At 40.8% G+C, this 19,462-nt stretch overlaps 2 protein-coding genes across 4 annotated transcripts in view; one reads left to right on the top strand and one right to left on the bottom strand.

Moving 5' to 3' along the window:
- The window catches only part of LOC108143403 (pneumococcal serine-rich repeat protein), a 74,865-nt gene that overhangs the window by 26,259 nt on the left and 29,144 nt on the right, over window positions 1–19,462 (bottom strand). The window lies entirely within an intron of this gene.
- On the top strand, window positions 9,861–19,452 carry LOC108143404 (odorant receptor 45a). The gene has a single exon (XM_017267788.2). The coding sequence runs from the start codon at window positions 10,812–10,814 to the stop codon at window positions 11,910–11,912; it is 1,101 nt and encodes a 366-aa protein (XP_017123277.1). The 5' UTR covers window positions 9,861–10,811; the 3' UTR covers window positions 11,913–19,452.

Raw genomic sequence — 19,462 nt, 5'->3', positions numbered from 1 at the left:
TTATATGAGGGGGATTTTTAAATTGCAGATTTTGTTTTGGCTTCCAATAACTCCGATAAATTTTCAATGTGAAACATATGTTCATATGTCTCTTTAATTATCCTTTGCTAATGATCAGTATCCAATTTCGTGAAGCGTATGTATGCAGAAATATTTAAATAACTAAAACAATGGAAAATGAATACCAATTGCCAAGACTCTAGGGAAAACAATATGGTGTTCGAAAAGCCTTTCATTTTAATGGTATTAAGTAGTAGTTTTGTAACTGTTGCAAAAAAAAATACTTGGTACTTATGTAAAAGTAAAATAATCGTTTGGGAAGCAAGTGTGTAATGAACGTTAAGCAATTATACGAGTGTATGCCAGATATATCAGGTAAAGAAGTAAGCACACAGTGTTACCCCGGGGATTGGGTTCACCTAACGTGGCCAATATGTTTGTTCATCCCCTGGGCAACGCTCAATCTCGGGAAGAATTGCGCCAGCTAATTTGAGCAAATAGATGTTTGCCAGATGCTTGCAGCATCACTGGTGGCACGCGGCGTATACGCAATTTAAAATGGTCGAACCGCCTCGATTGTGCGACATTTTCCCAGCGGGTAGCGAACTTCGCAACCAAATGGTGTCACAGCATGATAGAGAAAATTGATGGCCCCGTGGCAGGAGCTCTGGAAAATGAAGGTAAAATGCATTTTCTATTTTTTGCGTGCATTGGGAGATTGATAGGGGATTGAAGGATGAAGTGCAAACGGAAGCTGTCTGTTCGAACCGATGACAGATTTGTGCTGGGGAATTCTATTTCAGGAGCCGATTAGATGGCCTGTCATCGCCAGCTGAAATGAGGGCCAGAACTTTGTGTCAATCGGCGGAAATGTTGGGGCCGTGGTGAGTGTCATTGATGACCGCAAATGGATGTGGCCCGGTCAATCGCAAGCTGACATCCAGAGGGACAAAGGTTCGCGAAAGGTTCGACTGGGGCCGAGGAGATGCCGTCAGTTTGGTGTCAGCGGCAGTCCGGCTTTCCGGCGGACGCCCCAGAATCCTGACTTGAGCGACAGCCAAGCAGGATGCGTGAGCTCCACGCATCCTGCTCCGTGTGTCCGCCTTTGAAGTTGCTATTTCTGCATATTAAAAAATACATTTTTTTATTAGCCTTTCTCGGTCCGTTGGCTGCCGAAAAGTTTCTCAGCCATGGCTCGATTACAATGGCGAACTCAAAAGTTTCCGTTTGAAGATGCCATGTACAATCCTCGTGTACTCGTATTTGTACTGCCCTTATTGAGTTAAACAGTTCCGAAAGTTGAGAACAGGTTGGCACGGGCCGATGGGGGGATGTGAACAACTTTGCTGGCTGCTTTGGCACTTGAAGCTGACTTTCTGACTCAAATTCGCATTGTTTGACTTAAATTGCTTGTCTTGACTCAACGCTCAGCTCAAATATTGCATGCGAAAATAGACAATGCTCGTAAGTAAGTAGAAAAGTTGCCCATCCACTTGGCTGGTTAATTAAAAGCAACTTGACTGACGCATTGTCCTGGCGTGTCAGGTCCTGCGACTTTGCAGCTGAGTCCTGGCCTGGTCAAGTTCGCGAAAGACATTAAAAAGGGGGTGTAAGGTTCGGTTGTTGGGTATGTAGACCCTTTTGCTCAGTTCGCGGAGACAAAGACTTAATTGCTTCCCCATGCACACACACACACATACACACACACACATTCACTATGGGACAAGTTAGTGGCCATTACGAGCAGCTGCATCAGCAGCAGAAGAGGCTGCAACAAATTGGGCCCTTGCCTTGAAGAATGCACCGCTTTTCGGCCCAAATGGCGGGGAAACTGAAAACTGAAAAGAATGCCTGATGCAAATAATTCGCGAAGGCGGAAGCGAGCCAAGGCGAAACTGACAATGAACGAAAATGAAAAAGTACCAGGAGAAAGTGGACGAGGGGGCGGGGGGAGCTACCAAGAAATGTGGGCCATGGGCAACAGTTTTTGATTTACATAAACAAAAGGTTCAAGTGTGGCGAAAGTGGCTGCCCAAGTGGGCAGCTGATTGAAGATGATGCGGCTGCCTGACTGCACAGAAAAAATGAACAATAATTGGCAAAAGTTGTGTTTCTAAAAACCAATTAGGAAAATAAAAAAAAAAAGTGTAATACAAAATATAAATATATTTACTTTATAATTTTTTAAAAGTATTTAAAAATAATTGTGTCCACAAATTTAAAGTCTTTATGCATAATACATTTTATACAAATTTTGTTTAAGTATTTTTTAAAATTTATGTTAAGACCATCAAATCAAAAATACTATGAGAACAGTTTAGCCATGCACAAAAGGTTGCTTTAAAAAATAAATCGCTTCTATAAAAATCAGAAAGAGGAACACTTTTGTTTTGTTTCAGTGCAGTTTCAACTTTCTGCCTGCCACATGAAACCACCAAGGTCGAGATAATCCACCTGGCCAAGCAATTCCCTGTACCCTGTGGTCTTGGCGGAATAAAAGTTGAAGGAAGGAGGCTTGAAAGCAGGATGACGGGTGTGTGAGTGGTTGGGTGGTTGCGAAGGCTTACTGGCCCCAGGATGTTGCACACTCAATTTCCTGCGCGCATATCGCGCTTTCGTCTGTCAACAAATGCAACAAAAGAAACAAAGGCTTAACGGGAGTTGATTGTTTGCGAGCTTGCCACGCCGTTGGTCCCCTTTTCTTTTTGGCCACGTCTTCAATCCGAGCTCACTGCAAAAGTTTAGCTGCTTTACATACTCTTTATCTTGTGGCATTTATAATGCAACTTTGATACAACCTGAAGATGAGTTAAAGGAGTTGTTATTCGAAGGGGGGTGTTAAATATTCATTGAGAAGTGTTTTGTTAGTCGAAAGACAGCCGTAAGCTTTACTCTATTTCTTACATAAATCTTTTCAGGATTATATTCTTACACTTGTAACCCTTTTTTTAAGGTTTTAAAGGCTGATCCCCATCGAATGCTAGAAACTTACTCCTGCAAGTAATCGGAAATTGTTCCTTGTTCTTGCCTTTGGCTGAAACTCATTTTAGTTGCAAATTTGTGCAAATTTGCACTCGAGACAAGTTCGATTCTCAATCCAGGCTGAAGGCAGATTGATTTTCTGGTCCTCTCGGATAGGAATCAGCTGACGTCACTGACAAACACACACTCAAGTACATTTATTTTTATCATAGTTCATACAAACACACACTCAAGTAGTTGGACAATGGTGGCCGTAAGTATTAAGGAGTGCGGATAGCGATAGCCTTCGGTTGCGTTTCGGTCAAGGAAATGGACTGCCCCACTTACAAAGGACATCCACCCTCCCCCTTCCCCCTAAAAAAATCATTGTGCCCGTTTTGCCTATATATATGATGCTGAAAAATAAAAATGCATGCACATAAATAACTATTTTTTGCGCTTCGTCCTTTGCTTCTGTTACCATTTTAATCACATTGCATTGTTCGCATTTCTTGTTGCATATTGATGTCTGTCGAAATGGGTTAAAAGGCAGAAAACGAAATAAAATATAAATGGCCAACAACTTTTGCATTTGCAGCACTTGACAATTTTGCACTTGAAAATTGTGCGGCATTTTTTTCGCCCAGCTCAAGCGCTTTTTGACAGTTTTCACTTCTCCGTTTTGGCCTGGCTAACTACTGATCTGTGTCATGGTGTGTATGTGTGTGGTAAAAGCTTTCAAGCACACACGCTGCCAAGGAAAAAGGGAAATCTGGAATCCCATTTCTGTGAAATGCGCCCACCCGTTCGCTCGCTTATGCTAATTAAGCCTCCACTTAGCCCGTCCAAACTATTCGAAAAGAAAAACGCTGAGTGTTGCTCGCCGGCAAGGGGCTGGATTTTCCGCCACCCACTCGCTTTTTCCCACCTCCTTTAGCCGCAGATTAGGGCTTACATCAAATGCCGACTGATGCTGATGGCATTGCGCATACGCCACGTTAGCCTGCAGCTGACATCCAGTCGGCGCCAGCTGCTGCTGATTTTCTACCGTTTTCCTCGTGTTTTGTTGCCGCGCTTAATCAGTTCTGTTTAATCAACTTTCGCCCGGCCAGATTAGCCGACATTATTAAGGATTAATGCAGCCATTGTTTGGGTTCGCTCGCCATTGTTGCTGCGCCCATCATAATCGTTGGCATCAAGGTCGTCCGCACATTTTTTTGTCGGTCGCTGCCATTGTCAACGCAATTTTTCATTCTACCACCCCGCATTCCCATCCCCAGAGTTGCTTATTTTTCCAGCGTTACTCATAGATAAAGCGCATAAAAGATCAAAGGCCTTGAATAAAACATCAAATAACGCGCTTGTCAAGCGCCAATCGAGGCATGGTAATGAGAAAAACCGTTTGGCATGCCAACCGCCGGCCCAGTGGAATGCGGTCTGGAAAAGCGGTGGAAAGCCGGCCAGTGGGTGGTCAACTGTCAGCCGTTTGACAAGCGATTAAGCCAACATGAGATCGAGGAAAACCAGCAACCAACTGGCAGCTAGCAAATCAATTTGGAGATAAGCGGTCTAAGGGGCGAGGCGAGGCCAATTAGACACCGTACAGAGTGAGTGTACTAAAATCAATTAGAGAATAGGTCGGAAAATGCACTCAGGTAAACACAGCTTAGCAGGCAAGGTATCTAATCTGGTTTTAACGAAGCCAATGGTCAGTTCTTTGCCCACATACTGTAATCGGGCACTGGCAAAAAAGGTATAGTAACCAGAAATAAAAAAAAAGAAGTCGCATTTAAGTAAAGATTCAAAATAAACTACTTGGGATTAAATGAAAACTAATATATAAATGTTTTAAGCCATGACTAGTATAGGTTAAAGCAAAAGTCATGTTAAAGAAATACATAACAACAATACAATTTGCAATCGAAAATAAAAGCCGGCATTTGAATTGCAAAAATGTTAATACAAAGCTTTAAATAAATATATATTTTGTAAACAAACCTTTTCAATATTAATAGGTGATAAAAACAACATCAAAGTAGTTTGGGATAAAATGTAATTTTTGAATGCGTTTTCTGAATAAAATCGAAATCACTACCCCATTTAATTTGCGCCAGTGTAATTTGGCACACTGGACAGTAGCTTTGGTCTCTAATTTGCTGCTGCCATCCCACAGCATATGGCCAATTATTATACACAAAACATTTATTATTAATGAGCAGGCCAGTGGGTTGACGGGTCAGAACGGACACCATGGCCGCAAGTCGATTAGGCCAATTAGTCTGGTTATTGACAATTGCGGACATTGCAATTAATTAATCCAAATGTAAAGGTAAATGTAAATGTCGAGTGCACATCGATATATGGCCAATCTAGTACCATTAATTGCGATCCCTCCGCCCTCGAACATTCGCTTTGATGTCCAAATGGCCACCGATGAGTGACCTCTTTGAGCGGTCCTAAGCTGCTTGCTTTTCCATGGCTGGATAAGTGTGGGCGGCGGGAGATCTCTCTAGAGAGGTGGGTGGTGGTGGAGCACACGATTGACACAGTTATTAAAAACGACATGTAGAATTGGCATTCAGGCATGCGGGCAACGACATGGCCATCGACATACTTAGGCGCATAGTTTGACAGGACCGAAGAATCGTAGGATTGGAGGAGTGGCAAGTGGGGCTGCAAGGGTAAGGGTGCTAACTTGGCTGACAGGCGTGCAAAGTGGCCAACAGCAGGGTGCCACGGCCCTTGTCGATGTCGATGTCGATGTCGAGATGGCATGCCTCTGGCACTCAAAACGGAAAAGGAAACATTCCCCGAGATTTGCTCCGAACAACAGGGGGGAAAGCGTTAAGGAATTCAATTAGGCAGATGAGTGGCCATATGAATGTGAGCAGAAGAGTGTGTGAGTGTGTGAGTGCGAGTGTTGCCTCATACATGTAAAAGTGCTGGCCAAGTCAAAGGCAAAAGTCAGAGACATCTGACACTTCACATGGCCGGATGAGGGCGCCTTATTGGCCTCAAGTTGTGACTAAGCTGATGTTGCTGATCCCATGCCATAGATGAGTTTCAGGGGCTTAGTGTTCAACTTTTCAATATATCCATAGTGCCATAAAGTGGAGGGATGAGCGCAGTTATTCGGTTTTCTTTCTCATAATGCTGGTGGCTTAGATTAAAAAAAAAATACAACTATAATGAGGTTTTCAGAACTTTTCAGCCAATCTTTTTTATACCTTGACTATTCCTAAATTCCCCCACTACTACTCCAAGATAAGGTTCAAACATTTGAGTTGAGCTCTTTACTTGCTACTTCTGCTATGCAAATAGATCAAATATTATTCATGATCCGGGATAGTTTTAGCTGGAGTGTTTTCTGCAGTTTGCCGTCATTTATCATTCATGTTTCTGCGGTGGGACTTTGTTCTCCGTACTTTGTTTGCTTAGCAAATGTTGTGGCGGAGTTTGAGCGGGTCTTGGGTGGGTGGCTCCACTGGAGGCAATGCAGAGATGCAGAGATGGCGTCACCGAAGCTCGAACCCAACTCAACTGAAGCGTTCTAATTGCTGCATAAATATTAGCTTAAAATTAGCTCATTGTGCGCCGGTTAACGTTCAGTTCAAGCTCAGATTCAGACTCTATTGTGCGCGTGTGCATGTGCGTTTATATATATATCTCAGTTTCGGGCTGTGTGTATCTTGCCATAGTCAATTACCATATATTTGTCTATAATTAATGAGATAGCGTTGAAGATTTGTCCCGCTGCAGCTAAAGCATTAAGAAAATAGCAATCACTTCCAGTGAGACTGCATTATCGTCTACAAAGTTTTCGTCAATTCGATTGCAACTTTTTTTTAGAGTTCTACTTTTCGAACTTTTGATGTTGCCCTTGCAGTTGAATAACGCGCGCAGCATGTTCGATTTTCCGTAGTTCGTTTATTTATTTATACCGTTTCCAACAAAATCCGCTCAATTCCCCCTGCACAGGTAATAGCTTTGTGTTCGCCCCTGTTTATGCTTCCAACGCTTCAAATTAATTTCAACTCTGCCAAAAATAGTGCATTGCTGTTCATGTATGCACTGATATGGGATGTGTGGTGGTGCTCATGTACAAAATTTTACATGCGAAACCACTTCGAAAAAGCAGCATGCATAGCCACACAAATTTTGTACAAATTTCAGGTATTCACATCCTGGAGAGAAAAAAAAAACATTTCTTGCTGCATGCCAACAAATCACTAAGCTTAACTTCTAGTTTGAATGCCAAAATATACTCCATATGACCCTTTCTAAGCAAAAAATGTAAGGACTTCTTAACCACTTTTATTTCTCTGCTGCCAATTAGTCTAAATACTGTAAATGGTACAGGCAATTTCACCTATTTCATTGCGAAAATGAAAATGAAAATCTAAATGTAGGTGCAACTTTAAAAACCCCTTTTCCCATTTGAGCAAAACGTTAAAATTGGATGCATCAGCTTGGATTGCAACTTTGACTTTTCCCTTCATCCGTCTTCCGCATCAATCAAGATTATACTTTTCCTCGTTAGTAATTTTTTTGGCACACTTTGCAATATCTTTGTGCATCAAAGACAGGCTAAACGTATGCAAATCATTATGTTAATCGTGAACCATCAAATTTTTTGGCGTCATTCATCACACTGAGCCACACTTTCCACTTGGTAATAGCACCTACTCTTTGCCCCCTGCTTTAGCCCTTTTTCGGTCCTTCCTTAGTCCTTCCTACACCCTGCGTTACCACCTTCTTTACCCCTTTGCCCATCTGTTTCCCCCCTTCCTAACCCCTTCCTTCCCCGTCTTTGGACCATAGCTTGCTTTGCGCTTGCTGCTGCTTAGCGCCCGCGTGGCTAAGCCGAAATTTACACAGGCACAGCGAGCCGAGCGTTGAGTGTGCTTGGTTATGCTGAAATTTGCACTTTTCCGAGAACATACACACACACACACACACACACATGCAGTGCGACATAAGTAAACAAGTTTAGTATAATCAACGGTTGGCTGGCTGCCGGGCTATACAACAAAAAAAGTGTTGCACATCCGCTTACATAACACACACTTCCCCATGAACAACATGCAGATGACGTAGTATATGTTTTTATTAGCATGCTTTGTATGCCCTGTATGCTGTCATGCTCACGACCAAGTTGGGGCTGCATTTATCAGTTGGCAAGGGGTGAAGGGCTTTTGAAGGGGTTTCGTAAGGCTTCACCTGTCTCGCGGCGCTCGTAAAACCACATTACCCGTGATTTCCGAACATACACACACACACACACACACACACACACACAAAGCGCATACAGGCTATGGCTTGTTCATCAGCGTTGCAGTCGAGCACGAAGCGATTGGGATATCTGTCTACTGGTGGTTCCAATGGCGCCTTTGTGCCACGTTCATTGAATGTTTTCCTATTAATTTTTTATTGAATGATGCTTTTTTTCCACCCAGCATACTTGCACGCAGTATAAGGGTTGGGCTTAAGGATGGCTCATTCCCTGCGGCGACATGCTAACTTTATTCAATTCCTTCGCTGCTCATGTGGAACATACACACTCCCACACACTCGATGTCCCTCCAACCATCTCGATCTATCTGCATCCTACCCTCTTATTCTACCTTAGTTGTTTCCTCTATTTTTAGCCGGACAAGAGGAGCCGTGTAAAGTGCCTGAAAAATTGCTAGTACTTAGAACGCATCTCACTAGAAAGGATAGCGATAAAGCGCAGCCGATTCAACGATACCCTTGGATATACTTTAACTATATAAAAAATAAACTTGAGCAATTTTAAGCACACATTTAAAGTAAAAAATGTATTGCATTAAAAAGTATAAGGCATTGTTAAAAAAACTTTTATAGAAAACAATTTTTATAAATCAGCTCGTTGAAATAGAAATGTTAATCAGCCGAACATACATTTTGGGTTAGATAAAAATAAATGTAATAACAAGCTAAACAACACAAAGGATCTAGACGTGTCTTCCTAGGATTTCGGAATTTCCTTAGAGTTTTTTCCCTGTAATGTCTCTGGTAATCCCCTGACTCCATATACTCTATATAATCTATACCTCTGAACTCCCGCTGATGGGGCAACAAATGAGCAACATGATGGGAAACATTTTGCTAGTTCCTTAAACTGAACAAAAGAGGACACGGGCGGGTGAAATGGGAAAGGAAGGAGGAGGACGGCAAGCTGGTTAAGCCTGGTATGCCACTCCATTTGGAAGACGTTTTTTTTACGGTTCGCCACAAGCACATAAAAAACCTCCAAAATGGGTGTCACACAAAGGAGCCGCACACACACACACACACACACAGTTAGAGAGACACAGCTGCACTCACACTCATACACACGACGGCAATGAAATAAACAAAGCCGCAAAAAGACTTACAAACCTCAGCGGAGCGAGAGGCAGGGGGTATTTAGTGGGTAAAAGAGAGGGAGATATATTGGCAGAACGAGATGGATGGTAAGCAAATTTGCGGGCGAAACCAAAAGCCCGACCGCTGTCAAAATTATCGAGCAGCAGGTGTGCTCTTCTCTCTTCCCTCTTATTCTCCCCCTCTCTTCTTCTAACAACCTCCCCTCTCTTTCACCCCCATGCTGCCACTGGCTTTATTGCTTGTGTGGCTTTTTGGTAAATATTTTGCATAAAATATCAATTTCAAATGGAAACGTGCGAAAATATGAAACTGTGCGACTGCAATGACGACTTCCTCAGCTTGATGAAATTTAAATAAAAATCTGCAAGTGCAGTCTTAGTGCATATACATAAATCATCCCTCTTTATACCATTTTTTATAAATCTGCCAGCGGCTAGCTTTAGCCAAATAATGTTGCATAACTTTTGAAGCCACAATTTTGCACAAGTGTAGAGCTGTCCGATCCTAATATCCTTCCTTCGGGTGGGGAAAATGCAAATGACGGTTATTAAAATTCCAGGAAAAGGTCTATATTCGCCCCACCCACTTAAGATTAATTGAGAGCACTTAAGGTGACATTAAGCTGAGCCCAAAAATAAAAGACCGAAAAGTAAATTAAAAAAAAATAAATGATGGCAAAAGGCTATTTCACTCGATTTCGGCTAGACGCAGCGATAAAATTGGAAAGCAGATTTACTTGTTGAGTTCCACCGTAATTGAATTACCCGCGGTATAAAATGCGCACGAAATGGGTTTCGACATTTTGCTCCCAAAGGGCAAACAAAGGCTTTCGAACCAAAAATTAATTTCACTTGGGTGTATTTACTGGAAGTTTTTTTTTTTTGCCAACTTTTTGGGACTAAATACACAAATTAAATAGCAATTTAATAGATTTTTGTGGGGCTTGCCTTGGTGGAATATTAACTTTGGTTTTAAGCCCTATTCTTTTGGGGTAGATGTCAACAAAAATCCGTCACAGCTTTTCCATATTCATAAGCCTGACGGTCAGATAAAGACATGCTTTTGTGAATGTCCAGTCAGGCGTTTGAATGTAAAATTAAAATGAAATAACTAAATGACAAAATAACTAGTAAACAAAGAGAGCTAACCACTATGTCAAACTCCACCCTTTCACTTTCAGCCTGAGGGCATTTCTTGTTTTGGGTATTTATTTGTTAATACGATATTTACGCCCCCTAAATGGAAATGGGGAAATTTCCAATCAAAACAACATACATAGCTTGCGTTAGTGGTAACCGTATCACGTAGCCTGTTAACGGAAGAAATAAATATTTCAGGCACAATTTCGGGGGGCGGCAACGGCATCCACTTAGCGTGACCCGCGTTCTTTAATTTTTTTTTTTCCCAGTTGCTCAAGTATATAAGTTGAAGCGGAAATCGAAGCTGGTTGAAAACACAACATGGACTCCAGCTACTTTGCCGTTCAGAAGAGAGCTCTGGAAATCGTCGGATTTGATCCAAGTTCGCCACATCTCAGACTGAAACATCCCATTTGGGCAGGGATACTCGTCTTATCCCTGGTTTCACACAATTGGCCCATGGTGGTGTACGCGCTGCAGGATCTATCGGATTTAACCCGCCTCACGGACAACCTTGCCGTGTTTATGCAGGGATCGCAGAGTACCTTCAAGTTTCTGGCCATTGTGGCGAAACGAAGGCGCATCGGCTCTTTAATTCACCGATTACACAGGCTAAATCAGCAGGCCAATGCCACTCCCAATCAAAGGGAAAAGATTGAGAGGGAAAACCAACTGGATGGGTATGTCTCAAGATCCTTTAGAAATGCTGCCTACGGAGTGATTTGGGCCTCAGCCATAGCCCCCATGTTGATTGGACTCTTGGGATATATAAGAACGGGACAATTCACGCCGACAACACCCATGGAATTCAATTTCTGGCTCGATGAACGGAAACCCCAATTTTATTGGCCCATCTACGTTTGGGGCGTTTTGGGTGTGGCAGCTGCCGCCTGGTTGGCCATTGCCGCAGACACTCTATTCTCGTGGCTGGTTCACAACGTGGTGGTTCAGTTTCAGCTCCTCGAGTTGCACCTTGAAAAGCGGGATCATAATCAAGATGACTTGCACCTTAGTGAATGCATCCATCGCCATCGTTTGGCTCTTGAACTAGGAGAGGAATTAAGTTCGATTTTTGCCGAGATCGTTTTCGTGAAATACATGCTAAGTTACTTGCAACTCTGCATGTTGGCCTTTCGTTTTAGCGAGAGTGGTTGGAGTGCCCAAGTGCCATTTAGAGCCGCATTTCTAGTTGCTATTATCATTCAACTCAGTTCCTACTGTTATGGTGGCGAGCATCTCAAGCAGCAAAGTTTAGGTATTGCCCAGGCGGTCTATAGTAATTGCAATTGGCCAGAATTGCCACCCAAAAAACGAAGACTGTGGCAGATGATGATCATGAGGGCTCAGCGACCCATCAAGATTAATGCATACATGTTCGATGTGGATCTACCACTGCTACTTTGGGTAAGTTTCTTATTTTGAATGTAAAATTTGTTTTTAATACATTATATCTGACAGGTCACCAAAACGGCAGGATCATTTTTGGCATTGCTCAGAACTTTTGAGCGTTAGTTTTATATCAAAACATCTAAGCCTGTGTTCAACATTATATGCAAATGTTTTCTCCTTAAAATTTACATTTATAATGTTAGAGGGTACCAAAGAAATCACTAGGGTTTTGAAATAATTCATAAAGGTGCTTAAAAGTAAGCAAGAGAAAGAAATAATTAAATAATTCAATAAAAATTTAAAATATTGAAAGCTTTGTTCTTGCGAGCTGTATTTTCAACAGTGTGTTAAATTGATCCTCTTGTTTGCATGAAATTCTGAACTAGCTTTAATAAATACTTCTGAATAATTTACGATACATTCTTTGATTAGAAAAAGTTTTGCAGCCAAAACTTAAAGTGGGATGCATTGTATAACTCTAGATCTAAACCCTAATTAGTTGGCACTTGATTTTGGCAGTATCCTTGTATGTTTTTGACAGCGGCTACAGTTAAATGGCGTGCGGAATCTTTTGCCGGATGCAGTAAGCACATGCACATACATGCCACAGGGCGATGCCACTGCAGGCGGAGGATATGAAATTCATGAGCGAATTCCACAAAGGCAGCGGGCAGAACCAACAGCTCATGTGGGCGGGCAGGGATAAATATAGTAGTACTATATGTATGTATATCCCAGGTAGCCAGAGTCGGAATTTGTTAACTGAAAGTATGCAGCAGTAAAGCAGCAGTGTTCAGGTGGAGAACAAGTTGCTGGAAAAATAGCTTCTCGAACTATGTGAGCACCATTCTGTTTGCCAGCCAATGGCTTCGGGCCCTTTTTCGACTCAGCCGGTTCTTGAGCTAGTTTCGGGGTTCAGGAGATCAGGTGGAATGCGGTCTTAAAGCCCCTATAGCTTGTCCTGCCCCTGCCCCTTATCCCTGATCCGTTGTGGATTGCGGAATGTTGTCTGTTACGGAATTTTCGGGCTTGCTACTGTCGAGATTTGAATTCAGTTGGAGAGATGCTAAGTCGCTTGGACGGAATTTGTTTTATTAAATTTTGCAACTCGGTATTTTGCACATCCAATGGACTCGCTCCGAAGTTACTATGACAAATTGTGCGGGCGGGGAGGCAGGCAAAAGCCCACTCACAGGCACCTTGGATTATGTTACAAATTACACTAACGCCATTGCGGGGATAATTAATTTTTGTCTCTGACATTTGATTTATTGGTCTGCGGTGGGCAGCATCTTTGGCTTGGCTCCGAAAAACAAATGAGCAACGATTAATAAACGGAAATCGCTCGCTTGTGGCCATTACGCACCTGCGGCATAAGCAACAAAATCGGGCATCAACCTGGAATAGCAGCCATCGCATAACTTTACAGCAAATTGTGGTTGAGATAAGAGGGCCAAGCACAAGCACAAGTTGCAAGTAGTAGTGGCGAAAAAAAAACAGCATTTTATGTGTATTAAAAATGGGAACAAAAACGACCAGGAGCGGAGCACAGATTTTGTTTGCGGTTCGTTGAGCACACAATAATTCCATCAGCAGCAACAGGAGAAGTAGAAAAAGTGGGTGTGGCTAACGGGCGGGAAATGCCGGGGGGCGAGAGATAAAAGTGCTGGCAGCACTTTCGCTGCACAGCTTTTTTTGCCGTTGCCGTCGTTTATTGTGTGGTCAGTACTACAGGGCGAATGGTTAATAATCGAACAAACAAGCCCTTAAAGCTGTCGACCAGTTGGCAAACATTTATTCAACATAAATTGGTATTAAAAATTACAAATTCAAATAATATTCCTATTGTCACAATAAAAAGTAGGCAACAAATAAGATTTCCTAAAGAATTTTGCCCCAGGGTGTATGGCTAATAATCAATAAAAAAAAACGTTTGACTACATGACACTTGACAGTAATTTATTCCAATTCTATTTACATTCCAATTTCAGTTAACTATTCAAATGGAAATTAAATATTCATATGCATTTACGGTAGTTCCGCCATTTTGCCCCGGAGTGTAGGCAACAAAAAATTACCGCGAATACTACTTGAATGCGTATGCGTATAATCGAGCCACTTTGTAAAGCTTAACATTTGTATTTTTAAATTTAAAAATTAAATAAAAATTAATATAATCCACAAAGCAAAAAAATTAAGTAGCCTACTGAATTATCAAATAAACAGTTTTTTCATTTTTCTGGTTAATAAATAATCAATTCTACATTTAGACGGCAAATGTGAATTTAACCCATTAAAGTTCTACAAGCGGAAGATTAACCAAACCTTTACTCAATTTACCCAAAATGGAAATTCGAAATACAAATGCAAATTTAAATGCACACATCCAACCGCCTCAACTGTAATTCCGCTTCTTGGGGTCACGGAAAGAAGGAAGTAAAAAAGTGTCCCGCTTTAATCGGGTCTGTGTTTGCCAAAGCTATATTTCCATCAGTATATATAACATATTTTTCGGTTAAGCATACAAGGCTGCTGTGCACGGCCGTGCTGAAACTTTTCTAATTAAAATTGTGCGGCTTGTTGGAAGGTTTATAACAGAAAAAGGGTAGTTAAGGGGGCGAAAATAGGCACTTTTAATAGAAATTACATTAATTAATTTTTAAAATATGCTTAAATACACATTTCTATGCATTAATTAATACGGCCTGACACACATACAAAGAGTAAACAATGGAACGTGACTGGAACTAACAACAAATGTGCGCCAACATCGGATGCCTGGTCCTAAACGGGGATTTGGCTAATTAAAATACTCTTCCACTTAATTTGTTGTTTATTTGGCTAAATCGGAATTTAATTGCTGGCTAAAGTGTAGCGAATTCTGTATGAAATTTGACAAGAACATGGACCACAACAGCGTCTGTGATTACAATGTTTTATTGACTGTTTTTTTCCACATAATTGCCAGCGTTTTGGACGTTGTCCAAATCGACTTGTTTTCCCCTCGAGACAAACTCTTGAATCGGCTAACCCCCCATCGGTTATCTCTGTCGCTGCTTTCGCCTGTTCGACTTAGTTTGGTAACTTGATTTACGCCACCCCGATTCTAACCCATTTTTATGGGACTTTGTATGACCCATTTGAACATTCGGCTGCAGTGGGTCCCTTGCGTCGATGCCACGGCATGCATGACAAGCACTTATGCAAATTATATGGCGTACTTATGTGCGGGCAAAGGATTCGACTTTATTTGTCGGAATTTCAATGGGAGTAGCAAGTTTCGCATAAAGCAAAATTAAAATAAAACATAAAAATGTAAGACAAATTTCAATGAGTGTAAGCGCGTTGAAGCGAATATTGCTCATAACATTTTGGTGAGAATTCAGCTGAATTGGAATCGACAAAAATATAACTTGAAGTCTTTAAACTTAAATGAAAATTTAGAGCATTATTTAGTTAAACATTGTAACCTATATTAGCCCCTTAAATTTTAGTAAATGTTTAATTTTAAAATGTTCATGAAAACTGATTTAAATACTTTTGTTTTGGGCCCAATCTACTTAAAGTAAAGTAATAAAGACAACACTAAATTTATTAAATAACTGATAATATTACAGACCCACTACCTGAGCACTGGGTAAATTAATTTTTTAAACACTAAATTATCATTCAGACTGAATGTTAAATAAAAATTAACAGACGCATACATTCCTTTTATTGTTTGAAATTAAAAGTCCCTCATATTTCGGCAGAGTGCAGTTTTAACACACATGAAATCAATCAACATATTTGCACACGTTAAAGAAATTTCTGCACTCAAAAGCAGTTCAAAATGAAATTTCATCAAGTGGAGAGTCCGAGTAAATGGTAATTAAAAAACCAAAAATATTTTCATCTTCTGACTGATATGCCAATAAATAATCACCACATAATTATCATTACTTCCCAGGCCCAATCATATTTAAAATAATTGATGCTGCGGTAGAGGCCACCCAAAATGCAATTACTTTATGCATAATTAAATTATAATTCATTAGACATGAGCCAAGGGGCCAGGACGCGTCTAAATTACAGCAATTAAATATTACCGATGCCAAAAAACATTTTCGATTCACAATCAAATGAGAATAAATCAATAGGCTTAAAATATATTACTTTATGGGTGGGAACACCCATTTGTAAACACATATTCGTGATTAAAAGCGAATTTCGATATGGGGTCTTGACTCGACTCAATTCTGTGAATCCTGGCGGACTTAAGTGATACACGGATAAAAATGGCTTTGTGATTATACTACATAAAGGCGGAGAGTTTAGGCAAGATTGCAGAGTGAAAGCTGATGATATGGAAATTACAAATGCCATTGTTTGTGCAAAAAGTCAGACAATGTGAAATTGTTTAGAAGCAACACGCGACAAGAAAAACGCAGAGCAATGGGCGAAAAATATTTGAAAAATGACTTTTCTTCTATAATGATTATTTTGCTCAGATGAGGAATGCGAATGAGTCTGCGATTTTCTTGTTGCAATGTCGCATGAGTTTGTGATTTCTTTTTGTGTGTGTGTTTCTTATTGGCAGTGGATTTGAAAGTGTGTAATGTGAATTCAATTATTTTGCAAATCGTTCTTTTTCTCTTGTGTACATTACAATTTTGGGATCCACTCCGGGCTTGGGGTTTGCCTTCGTTGACTTCATTTTTCTGTGTACTGTGTACTGTGTGCCCGTCTCTTTCTTTGCGCAACGGCCTTTCTCTTTCTTAGCCGTCTCCTCGATTTACGGAATATTTTTAATTTTTGCGGTCGGATAATGCTGTTGTTTTGCTTTCAGTTTTTTTTTTTGTGTTTGCTTACTGTTTTAATTATTTTGCCTCATTTGATTTGCCTTCCTTTTTTTTTAATTAAATTCTTTTGACCATAGTTTATTTATTTAATGCATTTTATGGGCGAATTTCAGCATTCAATTTCCTCGCGCTTGTTTGCTTTTCTTTGCTGGCGAAACCTTTTTTTAATAATTTGTTTTACAAAAATGTTTGCGGCTGGTTTTCTTTTTCCGTTGGTGTTTTCAATTGTATTGATAATCGGTTTTTTTTGTATTTGTTATTTACTAATAAAATGCATGTAAGTCAGTCCGTCGTTTCAACATTTTTTCATGTCTTGTATATTTTGTTTGTTTGCTGTAATGTAATATAACCATATGAGCACTTTAGTTCGAAACTGGATATTTGCGCCACAAATATTCTGCCAGTCAGCCGAAGGCAAGTAATTGTACAGCAATTATCGTGTGAAGTTGTTGCAGCTAGCAGTTTGGCAAGGGGCCGATTGCAATGAGTGTTGCTCATGCTGCAACTGGGGAGAACAGGAACAACAAGTGCATACTGAGGACGGCCGCACCCACCGAACTGCCACGCCTATTTCGCCACGACAATTCCGCTAACCACTTGCACTTGGCTCCCACTCCCATTCACGCACTTGCTGCTCGAAGTTATACACTAAACTGGAAGCTTAAGTTGTGGTTTCTATATACTTTCTACTTTTATTTATTTATTTTTTTGATTTTGTTTCTATTTTGATTTTTGAATATTGTGTTGAATATTTTTTGAATATTTCTTTAGCCCGATTTCGAAACGTTCCAAGTCCAAGGCGTGCACAGCGCTCGGCGCTCAGAGGAAAAGACAACTTGATCACAGCATGGAAAATGTTCAACTGACCGAGTGGCTAGCCTGTAGACCAGCAGAGAAGCTGCGGCTTTATCAGCTCGTGGCTAAAAGCGCTCGGCCAGCAATCAGTTCGGCTCGGAAGGTTTCGTCCTTTCGTCCTCGGCACGCATGATTCGCATACGCGCTTCGTGACTCGTGTTCGTGCTCGCGTTCGCGTTCGTGTCCTGTGCTCGCGAAGCAACATGTTGGACACATCCTTGGCTCCTTGGCTCCTGTTGGCCCTCAAAAATCTCAAAATTCGAGTGCAACTCACTCGTCCTGTGTCGTCACGTGTTGCTTTCGCTGGCATTGAGACAGAGCTTGGAGTGAAAGCTGCATTTGTTTTCCTCGCCTACGCCCAATGAGTAGGTCTCTCTGGGGTTCGCTACTGATATACTGATATACTGATACTGATACACTGTTACACCATACGCCATACGCCATACAGCAGGCAAGCTTCCATCCCGATGACGATGATGAGGTGCGTCCTCGTTCCCGAACACTGGATATCCTTCGCAGCGGAAATTATATATGACGAGATATGTACAGTTCATATTACTTTGCCATCGAACAAAGGGAAAGCGCCTTGCTTTGCTTATCAGAATTTTGAATTTTCATTTGCATTTGGTAATTGCAGACCGATGAAAGAAGAGTTTACATGTTTGAAATTATTATTAAATAGAAATCAATCTGTAAACTTCATCTTGCCCTTAAATGGCTTGCAATTGGGACGAACAAATACCGATATATGATAATAGTTTATTACAAATAAACCTTTTTTCTTATTCCAAAAAAATGAAACAAAGTATTACATATTGAAAAACAGATAAAACTCGGTTCAATCCAATTGGAAAATAAATATATAATAGTCCAGTAGTCTGTTTTAAAATAAAATCGGAAAAAATTATTGTTATTGTAGCTTGAATATAAAGATTCCTTTAAGGTTACTACTCTAAACCTCTAAACTGATGATGACTTGGCTTACTCAAAAAACAGTATAGTTTTTTTTTTAAATTCCTGGACAATGCGATTTGTAATGTAATATGCTCTATACATTTAGTGGGTTGCTTGACAATAAGTTTATAAATTAAGGATATGAATATTTATATTTTAGAGACTGGGCATTGTTATGTTGATGAGTCCCAAAACCATGTACCTTTATTTAAAATAAACCATGAAGTATGGCGAATTTCAGTGTGCCTTTCTTCCTGAGCAACCAACTCCCCTTCTACAAATGACTATAATCTTGACTGATAGCGATAGCATAACTTTTTCGGTTATTCTCCGAGGTGCATTCACACATGGCTGCGTTATATTTGCAAAAGTAGAGCCGACTTAGAAGGTGTTTTCCGGCGATGGAACGTGGTAAAAGGACTACGGAGACTTTGAACAGAAGGTTAGCTGCATCCAGACTCTGGCCGCCATAATGCAATTATGCAGTGCCTGGCGGCACAGCTCCTTTGGTACGAGTAATAAGCATTTGCATTTTCACAAAATGTAGAACACAAGTCGCTGTAAGAAGTTGCCGCTTTGCTGGTCTCCAGCATCCCTTTTTTCGCCTCCTAACCCCTTCCTCATCAGATGAAACGGACCTACGGCCATGTTCGCGTGGCAAGAGTTTCATGCTCATAATTTGTGCACTTTATTAATAAAGTTTGCCAACTCGGCTTGGCCCAGACAGAGTGGAAATACACAAAGCCGGGGTAGAGATGAATATAAAAATGTTATAACAATTTTAAAACAATAAAGCCCCAAGAGCTTATGTAAAACATACCACGTTTTTAAGTCACATAAACTTAACCGCGGGCCTGTAAGTGTGAGCTCAAATATTTTTGATTGATGAGGGAATTTTAAAGGCAATGTATTCTGTATTGGAATACACATTTT

The sequence above is a fragment of the Drosophila elegans genome, unplaced genomic scaffold, assembly GCF_018152505.1.
Source record: "Drosophila elegans isolate 14027-0461.03 unplaced genomic scaffold, ASM1815250v1 contig_183, whole genome shotgun sequence".
In the NCBI taxonomy this organism is placed as follows: domain Eukaryota; kingdom Metazoa; phylum Arthropoda; class Insecta; order Diptera; family Drosophilidae; genus Drosophila; species Drosophila elegans.
The sequence above is the reverse complement of the archived record's forward strand: the minus strand, read 5'-3'. Positions and strand labels throughout refer to the sequence as shown.

What these genes read in the sequence shown, in the direction of transcription:
- LOC108143404 (XM_017267788.2), top strand. Translation starts at nt 10,812, where the DNA reads ATGGACTCCAGCTACTTTGCCGTTCAGAAGAGAGCTCTGGAAATCGTC.